At 56.1% G+C, this 24150-nt stretch overlaps 1 protein-coding gene across 24 annotated transcripts in view; it reads right to left on the bottom strand.

Annotated features, from left to right (window-relative positions):
* Positions 1 to 24150, bottom strand: part of GAS7 (growth arrest specific 7) — a 221522-nt gene that overhangs the window by 23279 nt on the left and 174093 nt on the right. For all 24 annotated transcript variants that reach the window (XR_014821843.1, XM_084986137.1, XM_021067872.2 and 21 more), the window contains 4 exons: positions 17013 to 17066; positions 8843 to 8932; positions 4961 to 5076; positions 2190 to 2264 (listed from right to left, as the gene is read on the bottom strand). Coding sequence is in view for 23 of the 24 variants with exons in the window: in XM_084986137.1 (XP_084842263.1) it covers positions 2190 to 2264; positions 4961 to 5076; positions 8843 to 8932; positions 17013 to 17066 (335 nt within the window). In the remaining variant the exon portion in view is untranslated. The remainder of the gene's footprint in view (positions 1 to 2189; positions 2265 to 4960; positions 5077 to 8842; positions 8933 to 17012; positions 17067 to 24150) is intronic.

Raw genomic sequence — 24150 nt, forward strand, 5'->3', positions numbered from 1 at the left:
TGTTCACGGCTGTGTTGTCCCTGAGCAGTGCCAGCAGGTGAACGTGAGCGGGCGGCGGGTCCCGCGTGTTTGTAGCTTCGAGTGTGCACGGCGTGGTGGTGGGGGCCTGACTCGGGAGCTGGGAGCACGTGCTGTGCGTGCTGGCAGGATGGAGTGTTCCTGGCAGCAGCCCAGGCTGAGGAGGTGGAAGCTGGAAGGTTCCGGAGCAACACCGCACGGCGAGGCATGGGGATGCTTAGGAAAGCCCCTTCCCAGGCCAGAGGGGCACATCTCTCCAGCAACCCCTTCCTGCCACAGTCTCACACCCAGGGCACCAAGCAGGAGGCTGGAGGCCACCTCGTGCATGTCCCTGTTATAGAGACGCAGGCTGGGCAGGGCCACCCCGGGTCAGTGCAAACTATGCGAAGATGGCCTCTAGGCTGCACAGTGAGCTCCCGCTGAGGCCCATCAAAGCCACGTGTGGTTGGTAAAGCCCCCTTCCCTGAAGGATTCGAGCCAGGCTGGCAGAGGGGGCTTGTTCAACATCGCGGCTTCTGATGGCCACAGCCACCGCACGACAGGCTGTCCCCTGTCCCCAGGGGCTCGCGTCCCCCGTAGGAGGGATTCCAACAGGGCCTGCGCCAGAAGAAGGTCAGACCAGACGGGGGACCTTGGCGGACCTTTCAACTCTAACCTCCTGAGACGCTGCGTCTGTGTCATTACTGAGGTGAAATTCACATAACACAAAATGAACCACTTTAAAGAGAACACGCATGTGGTACATTCACCACCTCCATCTAGTTCCCAAACAGCTGGACTGAGAGTTGGTGTTCCCCACACTCGCAGGCTGAAGCTCTAACCCACAGTGGGGCTGATACGTGCGGAAGGGGCCTTGAAGGAAGTAGTTGGGTTCAGTGAGGTCCTAAGAGTGAGGCCCTGATCACACAGGATTTGTGACCTTAAAAAAGAGACCCCAAGAGCTCCTTCTCACTCCTCCCTGAGAAAAAGCCACCTGCCACGTAAGGAGTGTGCTTTCCCTGGGCACCAACCAAGTCCCTGATCTTGGACTTCCAGCCTCCGTAACTGCGACGGATGGCATTTCTGTGGCTCAAGCCCCCAGTTTATGGGATTCTGTTACAGCAGCTGGAGCAGATGAACACGCACCCCCAAAGGAAACCTCAGACCCATTCCACGGTGAATCCCAGCCCTCCTTCTCCCCAGCCCCTGGCACCTACCAAGCTTCATTCGGTCTCTATGGATTTGTCTCTTCTGGACATTTCACACAAAAAGAATCACACAACAGGCAACCTCTGTGTCTCGCTTTGTTCACTGAGCAAAGTGCTTTTGAGGGTCATCCACAGAGTCGCCTGGATCAGGAGTTCATTTCTTTTTATGGCTGAAGAACATGACACTGTACAGTCACACATTCCATGTGGACCGACCGCATTTGCTGTTTGATGGACATTTGGGTTGTTCCGCCTTCTTGCTACAGTGAATCATGCTGTTGTGAACACGCACGTATGTACATTTGAATATCTGCTTTCAGTTCTTTTGCATATAAATCTAGGAGTGAAACTACTGGGTCACACAGTAATTCTATGTTTAGTTTGTTGAGGCAACGCCAAACTGGTTTCCACAGTAGGTTGCGCCACTTGGCATTCCCGCCAGCCGCTGAAACTCTCTGTTAACAGACGGAGCAGAGAAGCCGCAATCTCTCCCCAACTATGGATCCTTCTGTGGCTGGGAAAGTGGGGCTGAGCCCCCCGGCCCAGGTCCCACTCCAGGCGGTCTGGGTTGTCACAACTGGAGGGAGGGCAGCGGGATCTCAGGACCACAGAGAGGATTCTACACACTGGGCGGGGGGTGGAGTCCAGCCTGCCCTGGGCGGGAGCAGGGTTGGGCGTTGGGAGGCAGGGGTCCTAGCGGACAGGGCAGGGGGGTCCTGACATACTCCAGCACCTTCCAGGAGGATCTTGGCCACCAGAGCGCAGATAATGTGCAAGTGCCAACCTTGAGGGGGGATGCCCACTGGAGTCATGGCTGCCCAGCTGGAGCCGTGAATGCTCACCTTGACCAGGGGCGCCCACCTTCAGCCAGGTCTGTGGAGACCTCCCCGTCGAAGGGGCTCACAGCCATGCTCAGTGATGGGTGGAACGGGATCCCCCGTCCTGAGTCCCCTCCCCGCCCCCATCACTGACCCCGCTACTCACCCCTCCTCCTGTGCAGCCAAAGAGTTCTGCGAGAGCTTAGCCAAGTTCTTTGCATATTCTTCTTCGATCTTTATCCTGCCGAGGGAGAAAACCCCACACGTCAGCTCCTCTGTGCTCGACTGTGAGTCGAACTTGCAGCCCTGCCGCTTATCAACCCACCAGAACCACGAGCGCTGCAGGCACGTGGCTCTTGTCTGGCTGTCTGACACACAGCAGGGGCTTCGTCAAGATGAATTGAATGAATGAATGAATGAACGACACCCTCTGAACCTGTCTCCCCCTCTGCAAAGTGGGACATGCCCCTCTGTGTCCTCAGCATCGCGCATGAGGAGCTGTCACTCGCACGGCTCCTGGCCCAGGGCAGGACACAGGACACACCGTCAATGAACAGATGGAATCGTGATGGGCCACTGCTGTCCCCCTCTCCCTTCCAGCCCCAGTGCTTGGGGCGGAGACCCTGCAAGGTGGTGTCGCCCCCCAGGAGCAAGGAGAGAACACTTCTCTGCGGCCACCCAGCCCCCAGTGCCTCCAACGGGCAAGCCTACAAGGCTACAAGCATTGCCATGGAAACCGCGGCGCCCAGCGGACCCCACTTCTCCGAGAGGGAAGCTGCCTCGGATTTTGCTTCCAGCAGGCAGGCCCTTGACACACTTTCAAGGCAGCTCTCCGGGGAGGGCTCTCTAGCATCTGGCCCCTCCATGTAAAACACGCTATCAAGGTATCTGTCACCGCCTAAGCGGTCCCCCGAGGAGCTGTGCTGTGACGGCCAGGGCCGGCCAGGGCACTGCAGCCTCAGGAAGGCTCGGCAAACGGAAAGGCCCCAAAGCAGCTTCCTGCTGCTCCGGAGCTGGCGCAGCAAGTGTGAGCACACAGAGCTGGCGCCCTGAGTCATGATCATTTTCCCCGATTCAGGACCGGGAGACCCACCGTCTCGTGCCTCCTCTCGCGGCTCTGTGTTCACCGCCTCCTCCGCCATCTCCACGTCCTCTCGAGCCGACCTCCTGCCTCCATGGCCTCCCCTCCCCGGGAGGACCTGGACGGCGGGCCTGCCGCCTCCAGCCCAAGGCCAGGAGAGCTCTCGAGAAAGCAGATCTAGGAGTTCCCGTTGTGGCTCAGTGGTTAACGAATCTGACTAGGAACCATGAGGTTGCAGGTTCGATCCCTGGCCTTGCTCGGTGGGTTAAGGATCCGGCGTTGTCATGAGCTGCGGTATAGGTCACAGACGTGGCTCGGATCCCATGTTGCAGTGGCTGTGGTGTAGGCCGGCGGCTATAGCTCCGATTGGACCCCTGGCCTGGGAACCTCCATATGCTGCGGGTGCGGCCCTAGAAAAGACCAAAAAAAAAAAAAACCAAACCAAAACAAAACAAAAAAGTAGATCTAACCGTGTCACACCCTTAGCCTCACACCTCCAAAGCCCATCCTCGTGAATGCCAAGTGCATGCACGGGCGCGAGGCCCATCCCCTCCAGACCTGGCGCCAGCACCGCTCCCCTAACCTGAGGCCACGTGGCTCCCCAGACGTCCACCCCCGTCCCGCCCGCCCGCCCAGCACGCTCTCTCTGCACCTCAGCCCCCAGCCCTGCCGGCTCTGAGAGGTCCTCCCTGCAACATCCCAGGTGGGCTGAGTAACGTCCCAGGCTCCACCTCCCCCAGGGAAAGACCCGCGTTCTCACACCGAAGATTCCACTTCTTTGTTAACACCGCATCGTCAGCAAAGTATGAGCCCTCCGGGGGCTCAAGCCCTGCTTCGACAGCCCTTTCCCTCTTGGCCTGTTTTAGCCTATTGTCTTCTCACACCTGAGCTAGGTAACCTCAATCTCCTAGCAGTTTAATGGGTCATAAAATAAAGATGTGATTTTTACCGAGAGAACACAGGTGCTTTTCCTCCAGAGGAAAACAGGTGCTTTCAAATGCCATAGGATTGTTACTGGATTATTGTTGCTGATTCTAAAAAGGCATTTAAAAAACCCTATGGCCATTGACTGTAAATATTTCCAGTGTGCCCTAGAAATTCCTGATGGAGGTGAGGCTGTGTGTGTGTGTGTGTGGTGTGCATGCACACCTGCTGGGCTACGTGCATGCATGTGTGTGTAGCTTAATGGTCTCAGAACCTGAAGGGGCTGAAGACGGGGAGCTGGAGAAGGAACTTCTCTCGGTGGCTCTCCCCACGTCCAAAGGCTGAAGTCACTGCCTCCTCACCTGTACTCAGGCAAACCAGCATTATAATTCGTGCCCTCATCATAAAGACCTTACGTGACTCTCCCTCCATGAAGGCAGGGAAGGGAAGGGCCGGGGTGGGGCGGGGAGGAGTGGTGTCTGTGGGTCCAGGACTGGGATACAGTTTTAGCTCAACGATGAACAGAAAGGTAACAGTCTCTTCTTTTGTTCCGAGAAGAAACAGAGCTTCGCATGGGGGCTGGGGCATAGGTAAGCAAAGGAGCCAAGCAACCTGTGTGGGGAGACACTAGGGAGCGGTGGGGACCGTGGCAAACTGGAAACACAGGCTCCCTGCACAAGGACAGCTGCTCCTGAGCTCCACCCAGGTGTCGCATGAGGGATGCAGAGCTAGATATGCAGATTTTAATGTCAAAGCCACCATTTTGTCTACTGTTGGTGCAAATCTTTAAAAACACTCAAGGGCCTGTCCTGAGGGCCGCAGGTCTGTGACTCTCGTCTTGGGCTCCCATTAGCGCTGGCTGGCAGGGCTCCCCCGCGGCTCACTTCCCCACGGGTGCTGCCGCCGCCGGAGCTGGGCGGCCCGGGCCTCACCTTTCCCGGACGAATTCCGACATCTCCTTCTGCATCTGTTTGCCCTTCAGCTGCTTCTGCAGCAGCAGCTCAAACCCAGCCACGGTGCCGTTGCCTTGGGGGTCCTTCTTATCAGCCTGGGAAGAGAAGCATGAGCGTTGAGGTCACGCCGACGTCTGAAGCCGGGAGAATGGAGTGCAAGGAAGACAGACACCAGCAGGAACCCCAATGTGCCAACCTCAGCCCGAGAGCAAGGACAGAGGGTGGAAGAGTTGGCTGCCCCCGCCTCATGCCTCTCCTGGTGGCCCCACTTCCACGTGCTCCCTGATGTGTAAGGCCTGGCCACTGCGGCCGCCCCGTGTCCAAGCCTCTCAACCCCCCGACCTGGGAAAGAAGAGAAGGAAGGCCGGTGGCCAAATGCACAGGTGGCGGCTGGGGCTGGGCCCCTAGGGAGTCTTGGCACCTGGACTGAGCTGGGACAGGGAGAAGCCGTGGGGACAGGTGACCCCAGCCCGGGGCCAGCCCGTCTTCTCTTGCACTGGCTGGGCAGGGACCTCCTCCAGTCATATCATAAGAAACCTTAGCAACTTCTGGGGAGAAAGCAGATTGAAAGGCAGCCAGGGCAGAAAAGGGGCAGAGGCTTCCAGGGCTGGCATCCCAGTTGGGAACCCCAGGCAAGTCCCCTCATTCCCAACCTGAGCTGCCTGCCTTTCTATGAAACCAGGCAAATAATGGCACCACCTCGCATGGTCCCCTCAAGATAAATGACCCAGAAAGGGCACAGCTGTGGTCAGCAAACACCTCAATAGATCGTACCTAATATTAGCTACTTTTTTTTTTTTCCGGCTGTGCCTATGGCATGTGGAAGTTCCCGGGCCAGGGATTGAACCCATGCCACTGCAGTGACGATGCTGGATCCTTAACTGCTAGGCCACCAGGGAATTCCAAAACTTTGGTTACTTTTAAAGAAACCTCAGGACTCAGGAAACAGGCCCAGGTCAATGAGATGGGAAGTTGTTAATTCATTTTACAAGCAACTACTTGTAACATTTCGAAGTTAGTCGCTTTCTGTTTTGTTTCGCCTGCCCCTCCTCAAGGACGCCTGGATACCTCTTCTCCTGCTCTCCACTGGCCCCACCGTCCGCCTGGTAGCCCAGCATGGCCTTCCCTGCACATATTTCCAGCATCCGCCCCCACGGCTGCGGCGGCAGGAGATGGCCCCTCGGAGCCCTCCCTGACCCTGCTGGCGGGCACTGCCCCTGCGGCTGTCCCCCTCCATGGCAGCCTTCCCCACCAGGAATCCATAGAAGGAGTTAAAAGTTGGTCCTTTGGGGAGTTCCCGTTGTGGCTCAGCAGATTAAGAACCTGACTAGTATTCATGAGGATGCAGGTTCCATCCCTGGCCTTGCTCAGTGGGTTAAGGATCCGGCACTGCCACAAGCTGTGTCACAGCTTGGATCTGGTGTTGCCACGGTCGTGGTGTAGGCTGGCAGCTACAGCTCCAATTTGACCTCTAGCCCGGGAACTTCCATATGCCACAGGTGTGGCCTTAAAAAAACAGTCCTTTGCCATCGCAGAAAGCAGCAGCAGTGGGAACCCTGTCCCAGGATCCAGGAAGACCCAGGTTCTCTCTCAGCCACTGGGGGACGCCGTCAGGTCCTTCCAATCCTAGGCTGTGTCCCCTACCCCTCCTCCTCATCTAAGAATGGGCCGCACGTCTAAGATGCAGTTCACAGCAGTTATTGTAGGAGAGGGGAAAAGAAACAGGTCTGTGATGCCCGGAGAACCCCACTTACCTCCCTGCTCCCTCCCAAAGGATCCCTTCCATGGGCCCTCTGAGCCCCCACTGGAATACCTCTCCTGACGGGGAGGTCACTACCACGTGGGCCCCCGTCACACTGGGGCTGCCCTGGCCATGGAGAAGTCACTGCAAGGACACTGAAGATGCGTGCACTCCGCTGTAGGAATGCTACAGCTTGAAGAAAAGGCCAAAGAGAAAGGAGCCAAAACCCCAAGCCCCAAACTGCCTCCCCGAGGATGGATGCGGCAAGTGGTGTGTCCACCCTGGGAAAACCAGCCCAAAGCGGTGGGCTTGAAGGCCTGGGTGAGCAGAGAAATTTCTAGAAGGGAGATAACACCCTGGAGGATCAGAGCCCAGGGAGCGTGGGTCACGGTGGGAGCTGGATGGTGCCAACCAGCAACAGAGTCACCCACTCCGCCAGCCCCCCGTGCCCCCCACAACACCCCACATGCTGACCTCTGTCTGGCTCCAGGGTGCCCAGTCCTGGGGCTTGAGCTGGTCTCCCCCACACGCTATCCCCTGCGCCCCTCTCTATGGAGGAGGCCTCCAAACCCTCCCTCTCTCCACCCGCGCAGCCGCCGCCACCGTCTTCCCCGGCCCCCCACCCGCCCGCTCACGGGCCCTCCTGCTGACACAGCCCTGCACGATGCACTCCTAACCGACCACATCCTATTTCTGCTTAGAAGCCCCCAACCCCTCCCTGCTGCAGACAGGGTAAGACCCAGCACACGTAGCGGGCCTCTGAAGCCCCGTGCACTCTGACCCCTGCTCACCCCCGCCCCCAGCTGGGTCTTTCTATGTCCAAAGCCAGCCCTTTCTATGACTGCGGCTTCAGAAGGTCTGGACCCAATACAGGCGGGGCAGTAGGAATCTTCGGCTACTTTCTAAAGCTCGAGCCATGTGATGGGAAGCAAAAGGGACTTCTGTCTAATATGTGGTGAGCAAATATAAAACAGGGTAGCTAATCCATTCTGCACAGGGGTTAAAAAAGGAAGCTTTTATTTTGTTTATTTCTGGCTCCTTAGGGCCTTTGCAAAAGTGGGTTTTTTGTTGTTGTTTTGTGTTTTTTTGTTTGTTTTTTAGGTCACTATCTGATTCCAGAATGGGGTGATTTCATTTTAAAAGTTACTATCAGCTTTAAAACACACATGTCCGGGGCTATTTCCAGAGTTTCCTAGGAAAAGGACTCCACGCTTGTCAAAAGACATTTCTTAAATTTTGGAAAAATACACATAAAAATTTGCCACTTTAATCTTTTTTCCCCCCTGTGGCTACACCTATAGCACAAGGAAGTTCCCAAGCTAGGGGTCAAATTGGAGCTGCAGCTGCAGGCCTACGCCACAGCCACACCCGATCTGAGCCACATCTGTGACCTAGGCCACAGTTCATGGCAATGCTGGACCCTTAACTTACTGAGCAAGGTCAGGGATCGAACCCGCATCCTCATGGATACTGGTCGGATTCCTAACCCGCCAAGCCACAACAGAAGCTGCCACCTTAACCATTTTTAAGTGCTCAGTTCAGTGGCACTAAGTCCATTCACACTGCCGTGCAACCATCGCCACCATCCCTCTCCAGAAGCTTCTCATCTTGCAAAACTGAAACTCTGTACCCATGACACAATATGCAAAAGCTCTGGACCCGCAGAGTTATTAGAGCTGGGCTCCCTCCAGACCCCTGTGCCCGAGCGCCTCGTGACGTTGATGGAAACAGTGAGGCCGTCCAGGAGGAGAAGCCCTTGTCCAAGGTCACCGTCAAGAGCAACAGAGCTGGTCTGATGCCCAGGTTCTCTTAATGGAGCTGATTCTGGTCCCCTGCCACCACCGAGCAAGGTGACCCTCCAGCTTCCCTGCACCCTGGCTGGGGTTTCCACATTGCCAGGAATCAAAGCCCTGAGGACGCTCTGAGATTGAGGGAATGATCTAGACTCCAAGCGGGTCTTTAGTTTCCGCCTCAGGTGCTTAATCGACAGCCAGCCCGTTAGGTTTCGCCCAAGAGGTCGCTCTGCTTTGAGCTCAAGCGCCCCCCCCCCCCCCCCCCCGCCGCGTGTCCACTCCTGGTCCCTGGGGCCACAGCACAGGGGAAACCGAGGCAGCACTTACCCAGAAGTAGTCACAGTAGCTCCACTCGGTTGGTTTCAGCAGCTGCTGCTCGGGCATCGTGTCTGGGTGAGGGAACGTCACGCAGTTTATCTGGAGGGCACAGAAGAGGAGAGAACACGGCTTGGCTGGAGGGCTGGGAGAAGCCGGGCCAGCTTTGGTCCCAGGACTTGGCATTGAAGAGGCCTCCTGGAGTTCCCGCTGTGGCGCGACGGGATCGGCGGCATCTTGGGAGCGCTGGGATGCAGGTTCGATTCCCAGCCCAGCACAGTCTGGTGTCGCCAGAGCTGCAGCTTAGGTTCTGACCCCTGGCCTGGGAACTCCATATGCCGTGGGGCGACCGAAAGTGAAAAACAAACAAACAGGCCTCCCTACAGGGCCAGCTTGATGAGGCATACACACGGGGTCATGGGGTACTCCACGAGCTGGCATGTCCAAAAAGAGGTGACCAGCAGTCACCCCCTCCCCAGAGAGCAGTGCAGCAGGAGCCAGCAACACCGCCAATGTCCAGAACCTTCCATCCAGCAGCTGCACTGGTAGGATTCTACCCTGTAGCCAGCTGCACAAGGGGACAGTGACCTACCTAGAGGGCTTTTCAGCACTGTTCGCAAAAAGGCTGCAGCTCAACCCCACTGCCCATCAGCAGGGGGAAGGGTTCCACAGTATGAGAGAGACATCTATGGGAACTGTATGTGTGGAGAAAGATGCTGCGGGACCGTTCCTCCGTAAGGACGGTGTGGCAGGGTACAGTGGGTAGAGAGGAGGCAAGGTGCAGAAGAATATCTGCTGTTTCCCACCTCGGTGTAAAAAAACAAAATAAAAAACGGAGGAAGGCATAGATACCCGTTTGGAACTTTCTGGAAACTGATGACATCATCAGCTACCAGGAAAAGGAAATAAGTCCAGGGTGAGATGTTAACCTGCGAATTTTATCTCCTGATAGTCTATGAACAGGGAGAGTTAGTTTATTTTCTTGTTTTATTCCCATGGAGTTGTGTCAATTTCGGCCGCACGGCAAAGGCACTCAGTTCAGCATCGACAGACATTCTTTCTCATATTCTTTTCCGTTACGGTTTCTCACAGGATACTAAAGAGAGTGCCCTGGGCTGCAGAGTGGCTTCTTGTTGTTTAGCCATCCTGTGTATAATAATTTGCATCCGACAACCCCATCGAGTGTAAATTATAATCCAGGGTATGTGCCTGGGGCTGGCCCAGGCCCAGGCATGGACAGTGCAGGTTCCTGCGCTCCGTCTGACTTTCCTGCCGGTGCCCTGTGCATGGTGCCTGGGCTTGCCCCGCTCAGCAAAGGTGGCTTTGCCTCTGATCCCACTGATGCTGCTTTCAGCCCCAGATCGCTCCCGAGATGCTGGCTGATTGGTTTTGGGAGCCGCAAGGCCTCGGGAAGCCAAGGCCTGAGCCCTGGAGTCTTCAAGCCTCATCACAGCCCCAGCCCAAGTAGGAGCCATCAGATGTTCAAGGTGAGAACACTGCAGACAAACCCCGGGGCTTTAAATAAAAGCCACGGACTCCACGGCCAGGCGGCTGTGCACACAGGTGAGATGCCGCAGGCGGTGGAAACGACGGCTTGGGGACAGGGTGACCAGTGTCTGCCCCGGGGTCTGTGAAGACCTGTCTAGGGGGCAGGTGCCTCTCGGCTCCCCCCCAGGGGCCGTCAGGCCCGGAGGAGGAGTCCAGGGTTGTGGGTTTAATGGGATGACTGGAGAGCAGCAGAGAATCAGGATTTGCATGTGAAGTATCTCAATGCTTAAATGCTGGCAATTAATTCAGTGTTAATAGCATCAACACTGTGTGGGCCAAACCAAGCCCTCTGCCAGCCGAGTCAGGGCCCCCCAGCATGGCCTCTGGTTCAGGGGCTCGGGGGCGGTGGGAAGTAAATCTAGGCCCCTTCCCCAGCTCTCTGGGCACCGGCCCCACTTGCAGTCCCCTCCTCTCAGCCAAGGAAAGAGCCCCTCCTCCCAGAGAGGGACGTCTGAGCCCCACTCTGTGGGGAAGCATGACACGGGAGGAAGGAGCAGGGGCGGGAAGGACCCGCGGTGAGGGTCCCCCCAGATCCTGTACCTACAGCCACCTGGGGTGTCACTGGCCTCAGGAGCCAGCCTCTCAGTGCCCAGCTCAGGCAACCTCCCTCTCGGCTGAGGCCCCAGTGCGTATCCAGAGGCGAGTCTCCCCCAGGAACTCAGGGCTGGGTTCCAAGGTTTCACATATTCCTTATTTCGCATCCCAGCTATTTGTGCTGCAGCAGATAATGATGATGGCAGCCCCTCTTCATTTTGCTTACAACGGAGTCTATGAAAATTTCAAGCAAATTTAATGAATTTAATAAACTGTGACACTATCCTGGGCATGAAGTCATGGATATAGGAGGCTGAAGGCACTCAAAAGCAGGTATGAAGGTCTTCTAGAGAACCCTGTCCGGGATCTAGGAGCTGGCGGGTGGGGGTGGCAGAGGGGGCCCACAAATGGCCCTTGACCCACCACTGAAGGAGAGCTAGCCGGGCTGGGGGAGCGGTGCCGGGGGAGGGTAAGTTCCCAACCCTCTTGTGGCTTCTGCCATTGTCTGAGGAGGGACAGACAGTCCTCAGACCGACTGGCCAGTGACCCCAGCAGGCCTGACCCCGGTCAACTCTGGTTTTGAGATTTCTCGGGCCCAGCGACCCCACAGCAATGTCCCTGAGACCTCGCAGAGCCCTGCGCCCCCTGGTGGGCATCTTGAGAACTGCACCTCACCGGCCCCACGGTGGGAGGCCCTTGGAAAACTCACGGGATTCCTAGATTTCCTGCAAGAGCTTGGCGCGCCTCCTTACTGTGCATTTTCGCCTCATTCTCCCAGCAACCCCACAGGCTGGGTCCTGCTGGCCTCGTCTGAGCCACTTAGGATCATAGAAGTATCTGCACCCAGACAGGGTGGATGGCAGCGCTCAAGCCCTCACCCGCCCCACGATGCCGTTCAGTGGAACACCTGACGGTCCACGGTCCACGCAAGTGTTTGTTGACTGGCTACTTGGTACTGCACACTAGGCTAGACCTTTCCGGCACTTTGCACACGCACGTTTCTATTTCTCGGGGCTGCTCATTCAGCATCTCCCTTTGCCAGTCAGTCTGTCCCAGGAGGGGAAGAAGCCCACCTCCTCCTCGCTGCTTCCCTAGTACCCGGCCCCGCACAGCCACGCAGTGGGCGCTATAAATGCTTCTGGAGACCAGGAATGGAGGCTGCAGATAGATGGTGTCCTCACTGCCTAGGACGGTTTTACAGCCTAACGAGGAAGGCAAACAAGTAAATAACTCATTGCACCCCTTTGGGGTAAAATCTACCTCTCGGGTGAGCAGGAGGTGTCCGGGGGGTGACAGGAAGGGCCAGGGATTCGGAGGAGGAATCTTGGAGGAAGTGATATTTAGCTAGGGAGGTAGAATCCAGGCAGGTTGGGGGGGGTGTGAAAAGAGCACCGCTGGCAGGAAAAGCACCGCTGGGGGCCGGGGGCGAGGGCACACCCACGGCTGGGCTCGGTCAGGGGGGCCCCGCGGGCTGGGATGCTCGGGGGGTGAGCGCCCCCCTCTGGAGCCTGAAGGCCACTGGAGGGAGTCAGGCCCAGGACCGGGAGCTGTGCTGGTGGCTCAGAGCAGCCTAGAAAAGGCCCAGCAGAGCAGCGTTCCATGACGTCGTTACCTCCCTAACTGCCGAGTGGGCGTGACGTTGCTCCCTAACCCCGCCCCCTCGCTGGGGACCTTTGGTCACTTGGAGGCATCTGGGGTTGTCCTAGCTAGGGCTTAGGCTGCTGGCGTCTGCGGGGAGAGGCCAGGGAGGCGGTAACCATGCTCCGACCCGCGGGACCGGCCCTTGGAACGGGGACATCCCACCTGACACGGTTCCTGTTCCGGGGAGCTCAGAGTTGACTGGCCTGGGCCGGCAGGAGGGTTTCCACCCACGGAGATGGGAAACAGCCGATTCCGGGAGAGGGGGGCTGAGGCAGCGGAGCGGGGCAGTGGGAGCAGTGGGGTTTGCCAGCGGCCCAGGCCATCAAGAGCTGAAATGTTTACGTGCAGGGGCCTGGTCCAAGCTCATGCGGGGGTGAGGAGCCTGAGCCCCTGAGAGGTTAAGTTCTTGGCACACTATCAGTGCAGCTACAAAGTGGCAATGCAGGTTCCAGAGCTGGTTCCCCAATTGCTGGGCCACCACTCTGAGCACTGCTCTGTGCTTCTGTGACCACAGCTCACAGTCAAGGCTCACGGGCCCCTGGATCAGAAGGGCTGGAAGCAGAGACACAGCCCAGGCTGACCGTGGGCTCCAAGGGCCAGAGAAGAAAGTGGGAGAGCCCTTTCCCCACAGAAACAGCCACGAGGGGCTTCCCGGCCTGTCCTGAGTGACAGACACTTCCCGGGCGGTTAACGTCACCTCTGCCCGTCTGGGCCTCAGGAGGCCCCACAGGCATCGCAAGAGCCCCGATTCCATCTTCACCCAGAAAACACAGGGCACATCCTAAGGAACCACATCCCACTCTCTTAAGGGCTAATGATGTGCCAAAGCGCTTTACACGTATTGCCTCACAACAGCCTAGGACAAGGGTGACTGTCACCCCATTTTACAGATAAGGCAACCGAGGCACAGAGAGGTTAAGTAACTTATGCAAGCTCACACAGCTTGTGGGTATTGTGGGTCAGAAGCCAGGCAACCCAGCCCTTAACCTACATCACACTACCTTCTAACATGCTTAGGTGGAAATCTGCCACGTCCCCACCCAAGGCGGGGGCTCAAGTAGGGAGGGGTGATGCCTCCTACGCTGAACTATTCGGGGGGAGTTCCAGGGGCCCCTCCCACTCCTGCCCCCCGAAATCACCATTCCCCACCAGCAGGGTCTGCACTCTGGCTCCAACTCTGCTCTCTCCAGCCCTCAGGAAACAGAGTAACAACCCCTCTGCCCCTCACTGAGCGGCTGAGACTCTGCCAGGACCAGCCTACACAAAGGCAGCCAGAACCATGAGCTGCCCCTGGAAACTCTCTTGGGGGGCCTCAGGGGGGCTCCAGTCACCATTAAGTCACCTGGCCGTGGCCCAAGAGCCACTGAACACAAGTGCAACCCACCCAAGGGGCCTGCCTCCAGGTGGCCCTGAGCAAGCCCTGGCCCAGCCCGGAGGCCTCCCTGGAGGTAGAGACTGCAGCTACGTGCCTTCCTCTCTGACAGCCGCCTGCAGCACAGAAGAGAAGGTGCTTTCACAGCCAAGCGGGCCCTGACTTTCCCCCTGGTGGGGAGCTAAGCTGGGAGGCAGAGGCTAAAGCCCGAGCTGGGACCTGTGGAAGCAGAATAGAAATGCCCCCCAAGCACGCACATCCAGCCCCCAAGCTCCCACCCGGGCCCCGCACATCCCCAGACTCCTCTTTCTAGGACAGGAGTGTGGCTGAGTGGCTTGCCTGTCATCTTTTCCGGAATGCTCTAGATTCTGACACATCCTGTTTGTGCCGAGGGCTGTGAACTGCCATTAGCGCCCGTCACTCCCAATCAAGCAGCCCACTCACTGCCAGCCCTGCCCGAGGCCCTGCTGCTGTCAAGTAGCCCACGTGCCTGCCTCTTCAGAGCTTGTTTCAGGCCTGGGTAGGGGAGCTGAGCAGCAGAATCAGGCCCAGTCCTTGCTTCTGTGAGCTGGACCTGGATGCCTGGATGCACCAGCCGTTGCTACTCAGGCCAGCAAAGTTCTGCTCATTGAGTCAGATGGCGTGAGCATTTGCCTGCTGCATCCCCACAGGCCAGGGAGAGGGGCATCTGGGCCCCAGCCTTGCCCACCCCCCGCCCCCCGCCCCCATGCATCGTCTCCTCCTGGGAAAACCACAAGCCCTAGAGGACCAGGACTCAGGGGAAGAGGCTGCACGGGGAGAGCGAGTGCTCCATGGAAGGGAAAGAGCAGCAGTCCAGCAGTCTTCAGCCCCACCGGCTGGCAAGGAGGCCCATCTCCAGCGCGGAGATGAGGGGGGGCACCTGGGCTGGCAGCCGCAGACTCAGGTTCAGACCCAGGATTAAGTTCAGGGCTCTGATCATACTCACTCTGCGCCCTTTGGCCAGTCCTCCCCCTCCTCAGATTCCCCAGCAAAAAAGCCCCCAGGTCTTGAGGGTTTATTTAAAACCTCTGGGAGGCTGTTGGTGACAGTGCAAAGTCTCCCGCTGGCCCCAGAAAGACCAACTATAGGTCCAGGATTCCACCGAGGAACATGCGTTTTAAACAAGTGCCCCAAGGCTTCAGATGCCCACTCAAGGCTGCAGGTCACCAGGTGAGAAGCATGGCTTTAGGGCAGCAGGAAGGAGGCAGAAGTCAGGGAGGCAGGGATGGACCAGCTGTGTTGCCAGGAGACCCAGGGCCACGTCCACGCCCAGCCCACGCTGGGGCTGAAAGGCAGCCCAGAGCAGGTGACTCGGCCACAGCTGGCGAGCTGGGCCCATCACTAAAGGGAGGTGTAGCCCTCTGCTTCTCCTTGTCGTTTCTCTTCCTTTTCCTCTACAAGGCTAGCTCGCTCCCGCTCACACTTGCTTTTCCCTCTCTCTCTCCCTACTTCAGGGAACTCTAGGAGCTCGGGCTGTGCCCTGGCTGAGGTTCATTGTGGAGGCAGAACCCTTAGGAGCTCTGCTCCAGGGCCTGCCCACACCCTGCCCACCAGCTCCAGGAACCAGGAAGCCGCCGCTGGCCCAGGTGTCCCACCCTCAGGCCCATGCCACCACTTTCACGGGGGCACAGCTGGCAGTTAGGAGCACAGGCCTCAAATCCCGAAGCTTAGAGCCAGGTGACCTTGGGCGAGGTCCTGCGGGCCTCCGTTTCCGCCTCTATAAACAGGGTGACCAGAGTGGGAACTGAGTGCTTACTCTGTGCCAGGCTGTTCTGTGATTTCCACGCGTGGACTCGCTTAGCCCTCACACCGTTCCTAAGGCACACCCACCCACCGCCTCCCCGCTGCACAGACGTGGACACAGAGACACAGACAAGCGCAGAAACGTGCCCAGGAGCACTGCCCTGCAGGGAGGGGCTGTGCCCGACACCCTGGCTTCAGAGGCAGTGCAGTCACCACAGCACCTCGGTCCTATTGCCTGCCCCTGATGCAGTGAGCGGAGAATGAAACGGGCACTGAGAACCCTCCTGTGGGAGGTCCCCTTGTGGCTCAGCGGTAGCAAACCCAACTAGGATCCCTGAGGATGCCAGTTCGATCCCTGGCCTCGATCAGTGGGTTAAGGATCTGGTGTTGCCGTGAGCTGCAGTGTAGGTCACAGACACGGCTTGGATCTGACATTGCTGTGGCTGTGGTGCCGGCTGGCAGCTGCAGCTCCGATTCAACCCCTAGCCTGGGAACATACACCGTGGGTATGGCCAAAAAAAAAAAAAAAAAAAAAAAAAAGGCCCTACTGTGCATAATAAATGCACATACAGTGGCAACAAGGATGACTGTTGTTGTCATTGTTTGCCTATCACCTTTTTTTTTCCCCCCTCCAAAGCAGGATGTGCAGCCTGCATGAGCCCAGGAAAGGCACTCTCTCCTGCTTCTATCTCCGGGGGGTGGGGTGGGCAGCACATTGTGGGATCTTGATTCCCAGATTGGGGATTGAGCTTGAGCCACAGATGAAAGCACCAAATCCTAACCATTTGACCACCAGGGAACTCCCTCAGCAGGCTTTCTGGAAGAGCCTTGGGAGGCTGCCTGGCCCCTCTAGGTAGAGGCTGCCTGCTTCCCCATCTGGAACTCCCAGGAACTCTATTCTTAGGGCGCTTCCTCTTGCTTTTAACTTCGATGTCTTCTAGAAGTTACCCCGCACAAAAGCCACCCTGCCACGGCTGTAATTTACACGTCACGTCACTTGCTCAGCGCATGGTCCACCCCCTCCAACCCACTCCTTCACGCGAACCTTCCCCTGCCTGCCCTGCAAAAATGGCTTCTGTGGCTTTCCAAGCCCAGCCTTTCGCTCACCTGCCCGGAGAGAAAAATGAGATAAGAAAACAACAGAAGAAGGACAGTGGGGAAAAAACTTGGGCTACATCCACGCTTCGGAACTTCCCAGATTTCCAGGCTGGGCATCGCTTCCCCTCCGCGGTCCGCATTGCCATGGCAACAGCCCCGCCGCTGCGGTGGACCAGAGCCCCTGCCTGGCGCCCGACCCGCACGCGCTCCCCCGGAGCCGCTTACCGTGATGGTGTTTTCCTTGCTCTGCCTCTTGCCGGGGGACGAGGATCCCAGGTTCTGGGGAGAGAGGCGAGAAACATCGTCAAAGCTGTTCTCCATGTTAGACATCCTCTTTTATTTGGGTTCCCCGAAGGCGGAGGGACTGGTTAGAAGCTCCGCGGAGACGGGGAAGTTCAGGGATGCTCCTTAACCCCTCGGTCACCATATTCTGGGACCGGCCAGGCAGGGGCCGCCTGTGTCCAGGCTCGAAGGCGAATTAGAGAAGAAACGGCTCCAAACCGGGGCTGCCGCTTCTCCCCGCCGGGGGTGGGGGCGTTAACCCCTCAGCTGCCCTCTGCTGGTGAGCGGTTCTGCGGGCTGCTTGCTGCCTTAACCTGCAGCATCTACCCGGGAGCAGAGAGTTAAGGCAGATGGCAGGCCACCACCTCCTGACACCGAGGATTCAGAACATGACATCTTATTCCGAATCCCCCAGGTCTCACGCATCACGTCCTAGACACGTGAGGTGTGGACTGGGCGTGCTCAGCCACCTGCGTGAGTTGTCACCCTGCCGACCCCAAGAGCGGGGAGGGTGTTTTGGCGTCCAATCACACTCTGGGTTGCCTTTTTACGTCTTCCCTTTGCCCACAAGAAAACATCCTCCAAGGACCACCAAGCCCAGAGGGTCTCAGCAGCTCACCCCAGCCCTAGGATGGTGCTGGTCCGGAAAACTAGGAGTTGCCAGCTGAAAGTATCACCTTGGTCCAACAGCCCACAACCCTAAAGAGGAGGGTCAATTCTGGGTCTTTGTTGTCCCACGATCAGAAGTTCCACTAGGGACTCAACAGGGTCCCTGAGCAGGATGGATGCCCACGCCTGTGCTGAGCTAGACGTCAAGCTCCTTGGAGAAACGGCACTTCCAAATGCCAGGTGGACCTGGGACCTCTGGAGGTAAGAAAGCACTCCATAAACGATGTCATATGAGGAAGGGACACAGACGCCAGCTCAAAGGCGCTCCCGCCAGCCAAACCTGGGAGCAGGACTGCAAATAATGCAAATAATGACCTCAAAGGTTTCACTCCAGAAGATGGAGGGGGGGAGCCATGCTTCTTTACAGAAGAAGGCCAATAAAACATGTATAAATGCAAACTACTTTATTTAGAAGGGAGAAACAAGGTCCTACTGTATAGCACAGGCAACTATGTCCAATCTCCTGGGATACAGACCATGAAAGAAAATAATGTCTTTTTTTCTATAATGGCTGCCCCTGCGGCACATGGAGGTTCCCAGGCTAGAGGTCGAATCGGAGCTGCAGCTGCTGGCCTACACCGCAGCCACAGCAACGCAGGACCTGAGTTGCAGCTTTCAGCAAAGCCGGATCCTTAACCCACTGAGCCAGGCCGGGGATGGAACCCGCATCCCCATGGAGACTACATCGGGTTCTTAACCCACTATGCCACAGTGGGAACTCCAGAAAATAATATTTTAAAACAAGAATGTATGTATATAAAATAAGTCAAATTAAAAAAAAAAAAAAAAGAAATTCGAAAGTCACCATTGGCAAACCCCTATGTCAAAGGCGACTCAAGGCCACCATCATCAGGCACACCCAAAGCTTTGAGTGACAACGTTGTCAGGAAACAGAACTGCACTTGGGGCTCGATCGCCCCATGGCTTACAGACACATTAAAATGGGAAAACGGACCCTGCCAAGGAGAACTCTGTGGTCACCAGATTCCCTAAAAGCTCAAACTTGACATCAGAAGCAGTGATGAACGGGGAGCGTGTCCCCTGATGGCCACCAGGAAGAGTATTCAACAGGCCCCCAGCGGCACAACCTGAGCCCAAGCAAAAGGGAGCAGCCGTGCCAGGAACACAGGTCCCTGGACCACACACCTGACCTGGACCCCTCCCCCAGAGCGTCAGCGCGAGCACAGACACAAAGGCAAATGTGCAGAGAACGCAATCGAGATGAAAAGTGACTAAAGCCGCCATTGAGATGAAATGGTACATCCCTGCGATGGAACATGGTTTGGCCAGAAAGACAGTGACGTGTGGAGACGGGGACATGAACGGGCCCTGAACAGTGTTCTAAGCCAGACACACACAAAGGTCACTGCGGTAGGACCCACGTACGTGAAAGGTCCAGAAGAGGCGGACCTAGAGACGGCAAGCAGGTTAGTGGCAGCCTGAGGCTTACGGGGATTCTTGTAGGGGTGATGAAACTGTTCTGAAACTGATTTTGATGGTGGATGACTGCACTAAAAACTACTAGGCTGGAGTTCCCTGGTGGCTCGGTGGGTTAAGGACCTGGTGGTGTCATTGCTGTGGCTTGGGTTCCATCCTTGGCCGGGGAACTTCCGCATGACCCGGGTATGGCCAAATAAATAAATATATTTTTAAAAAAACACTGCACTGTATGTTTTTAAAAAGGTGAATTCTACATTATGTGAATTACATCTTCATAAAACTGTTTAAAAGGGAAAAAAAAAAACCTAAAGAGGAGAAATTGATGTATCCGTGTGTGAAACATGACTGGTGCCTGAATCAGGGAGAAAAGCAGCTACAAAAGATACTCTGGGGACAAGTGAAGAGTTTAGACATGGATTTCATATATATATTAATGAATTAATGTTGGGGGTTTTTTGGCCATGCCCATGACATGTGAAGTTCCCAGGCTGGGACTAAACTCACACCACTGTAGTGACCCGAGCGGCTACAGTGACAACGCTAGATCCTTAACCCACTGTGCCACAAGGGAACTCCTTAATGTTTTCTTAAGTGTGCTAATGGTATTGTGGTTACATCTTCATCCTTGGACATACATTCTGAAATAGTTACAGCTAAAATAATATGTGGGGAATATGCTTTAAATGAATCCAGTGGGGAGTTAGGAAGAGGAGAACAGGAGTACAAATAAAACAGACTGGCTGAATAACTGAGCTTAAATGATTGGTCCGTGGTCCTATGTTATAAATGTTTGCAAATGTCCATAGCACAAGACTGTTTTTAAAAATGTCCTTTTCCTACGATTCTAGAGGGGTTTTCTCCTCTTTTTAAAAATCTTGGTTGCCGTGGGTCATTCCCAGCTGATTTAGCAAGCCCCTGCTCTGCGTGTCTTCTCAGCCCTGCCTTTTAAGAATCTGGGCCCCACACCTTCAGCAGGTGGAATCCACGATGAAACCTCTCAGAGGCTCCCAGCACTGTTGGGATAAAACCCAAGTTCCTCACAAAAAGCATCAAGGACTCCTCCAGCCTCCTCCTCTGCCCCCCTTACACCCACTAATCTAGCAACCACAGCCTCCCTCAGCCTCGATGGCTTCTTTGAAATCACTGTTCTCCTTCCTGCCTCTGGGCATCCACATATGCTAGTCCCTCCACCTGAATACTGTTCCCCTACTCCCACCTCTTTACCAAGCTAAACCTCTGCTCATCCTTCCAGTCTTAGCTCTTCTTAAAGGAGCCACCCAACATTTCCACCACCAGTTGGGCAGGTCCTCACAGCACACACTCCCTCCAGCCCCATCACTGGGGCCGAAATGAAATAATCATTTAGCTCACGTCTCTCTCCAGCCCCAGCTATTCACCTCCATCAAGACAAGGGCTACCTTGGTCTATGCCTCAGCACCTGGCAAAGCAGTAAATGCTCAATAGGACATGAGCTATTTACTGGGGGGGGGGGGGTTGTTAAGTAAGTGAGCTCTCAGAATCTCGCCTCTTTCTATATTTCAAACTACCTTTTCCAACAGGTGCCTTAAGTTTCCAAGCTCTTGGTCCCATTCCCTTTTCTCTCTCCTGAGTCTAAAGACAGCCTTCCTGGGACAGGGGGGTGGTGGCTCATGGACATTAAAACAGTGGAAAGGGACAAAAAGGACCTGGGCTCAGGTTCCTTGCCCTCCTGGTACGTGCACAGGGATCGGAAGGGGTTCACGCCACCATAAGCCCCAGGCAGGCAGGCAGGGGACAGGCTAGGACACGCTTCTGCCAAGGCCACCAAGACTACCCTCGGCATTTGATCTCCCAACACCCATCAGATGGGTCCCAAGTCTCCGGCACCCAGGCAGCTGCCCCTGGGCTGCAGGCCTACAAATCTCCACTGGGTGGCACCAGATCACCACCACCTGTGCCCAGCCCTCCAGGTCTCCCAGAGCTGGGGCGGAGGAGAGGCAGGCACCCTCCTCCTGCTGCTGCTCCCCCCAACTCCCCGCCCTGGGTTGCTGGGCACCCAGCCATCAGTTGCGTCCATGACAGCACAGACACACTCCTGGTCTCCATGAACATTCTAACCTTCCTGATGAGTTGGCTCAAGGAAGGGCAGGGAGCAGAAAAAGAACACAACGGGGGTTTGACCAACCCGCTTTACCCACCCCCAACCCTGCATCTCAAATGGCCACGCCTTCACGCATTCCTTCACTCACTCATTCTTTCTTTCGTTCAATGTTAGCTGATCACTGTCATTAATCATAGCTGACAGCCTGGAACAAGGGGAGTAAGGACTATACACGCTGAAGTTCGCTGGATATACGCTGGGGCCAGGAGCGCTCTCTATACACACCAACTCCTCTTAACCTGTGGTGGATGGTCTGTGGCGCCTCTGCCGGCAGCCAGCTCCGCGACATCACAAACCTTTCACAGCCTCCAGGGCTACCACGGAAACTTACGGGTCTGGGAATGAGTGGCAAATGGGAATCTGCTCTCTCCATGTCTGGCACTGCCTACTCTTGTTACTCTGATGACACGAGATGCACTCAATAATCATCCGAAAAGACCCTGGGTTCTACCCGTCCTGACGTGCTGCCCGGCCAGGGTCTCTGGGGCCGATGTCCCCTGCATCCTCAGGCAGGTACCCTGCCTCTAACGCCTTCTTTTATAAGGCTCACTGCACCTGCTGTCCACAAAAGTAAAATGGGCTCATTTAAGGAAAATTTTTAAATCCTTAAAAGCACAAAGAAAGTAAAAGTCGGAGTTCCTGTCGTGGCACAGTGGTTAACAAATCCGATGAGGAACCATGAGGTTGCATGTTCAATCCCCAGCCTTGCTCAGTGGGTTAAGGATCCAGCGCTGCCTTGAGCTGTGGTGTAGGTTGCAGACGAGGCTCGGATCCTGTGTTGCTGTGGCTCTGGTTTAGGCCGGTGGCTACAGCTCTGACTGGACCCCTAGCCTTGGAATCTCCATATGCCGCGGGAGCGACCCAAAGAAATAGCAAAAAGACAAAAACAAAAAAAAAAAACAAAAAAAAAAAAAAAGAAAAGTCACCTTAGACAAATGGTTCTCAACATCAGCACCAATCATCTTTTCTTTCCCTTTGTTTTGTTTTTGTTTGTTGGTGGGTTTTGCGGGGGGAGGCTGTGCCTGCAGCATAGGCAAGTTCCCAGGCCAGGGGTCACACCCATGCAGCAATCTGAGCCACGGCAGTGACAATGCCAGCTCCTGAACCCACTGAGCCACTAGGGAACTCGCAGTCGTCTTTTCAGATGGGATAATTCCTTGCTGTGGGGGCCGTCCTGGGCCTCGTGGGACGTGTAACAGCCCAGCCCCTGACAGACTAGATGCCAGTAGCACCCCCACTCCCCTTACCTGGGACAACCGAGATGTCTCCTTCCCAACACTGCTCAACGCCCCCTGACTGAGAACCACGGTCCTAGATGCAGACAGAAGCACCACTGCCATTCTGGTTTATTTTCCTTCCAGTCACCTTTCTTCACGTGTGGAGAGACTGCCTCTTCCCACAGAAGACTGGCTGGATGTATCGTTTCATTCTGCTTTTCACTGTCACGGTCCTGAATCATTCAACCTTCTTCAGAAGGCATCTTCATGGTTGCCTTCTGGATGTGGATGCTCAATGCCACAATCCATCGGACCCATCCTCTCTCGTTAGACAATTAGGGTGGGTCCAACGTTGCAGGGCTGAAAATAACACTTAAGTGAACAGCCTCACACACAGGTCAGAACCCCTGAATGGACCCCAAGAAGAGAGGCTGGAAGGGAAATCCTTAGGTCAAAGGCTTATGGCACACCCTGTCCAAGGGGCTTCTGAGAAGGTTTGGTTTTATTTTTTTTTTAATTATTTTTATTCTTATTATTGTCTTTTGAGAGCTGCACCTGCGGCATATGGAGGTTCCCAGGCTAGGGGTCGAATCGGAGCTACAGCTGCCGGCCTACACCATAGCCACAGACACGCCAGATCCGAGCCACGTCTGCAACCTACACCACAGCTCATGGCAACGCTAGATCCTTAACCCACTGAGCGAGGCCAGGGATTGAACCTGAGTCCTCATGAATCCTAGTCAGATTTGTTTCTGCTGAGCCACGACGGGAACTCTGAGGTTTTGTTTTAAATGGTTAAGTAGCAACTTCCTAGTGCTTCAGGGTGGGGGAGCCACGTTCTCTCAGGGAAGGAAGGCTGTTAGGAGGGAGTCGGGAAGGGGGAGTTGTTTCCAATATCATTCCAGACGGCGCCCAGCGGGGACCAGCTTGTCTAGTTATTGGGAAACCGCAGCGGAACTGAGGCTGACGTCTTGAGCAAACACTCTGCGCAGAGGCGGCGGATGAGCCCCGTTTCCAGCGGCCTGGCAGGGGCTGTGCTGAGAAGGCCGTGGGGGGCTGTGCCGGGTGCCGGGGGCAGGGGCTGAAGGGACACACACGTGCACCAGCTGCGCCTGCAGCCTTGACTGCCAAGGCTCAGTCCCCGCAGCAGCAAGCTTCAGTGTCACCTGTTAAAACCGAGAACCTCCGGGCCCTCCTGAGTCAGACCCCGCCTTCTACCAGGAGGCCAGGACATTCCCAAGTCCAGCAGGAGCTAAGAGGCCTGGGTCTACACAGACGCCCCAACTCCCCTCCGGAGTTTTAACTGAACGGACCCGAGCCCAACACTCAGCCTCCCAAGACAACATCGTAAGTGGTTTTTGAGAATTAACCCTCTTGCCGGCATTAAAGCCAGAGGTCACATGGGGGCCGACGGTCATCATGGGCCACAAGGTCTTTCTCTCAGGGACTGGGTCAGAGTCCCCACCGTGGCTGCCCACACGACGCTATCGTTACCAATGTCATCACCACCGCCATGGGGGCCTGGCTCTGAGCTCCTGGAAAGGGCAGGTTAGGACCATTCACGGATGGGCCACACAAGGCCAGGCCTCAGTTCCTCGAACGCAGCTTAATGCCA

This window comes from Sus scrofa, chromosome 12 (genome assembly GCF_054392235.1).
Source record: "Sus scrofa isolate SSC_HxYL_T2T_F1_AM1 chromosome 12, Sscrofa_HxYL_maternal_Yorkshire_Landrace_v2.0, whole genome shotgun sequence".
NCBI classification, from domain to species: Eukaryota; Metazoa; Chordata; class Mammalia; order Artiodactyla; family Suidae; genus Sus; species Sus scrofa.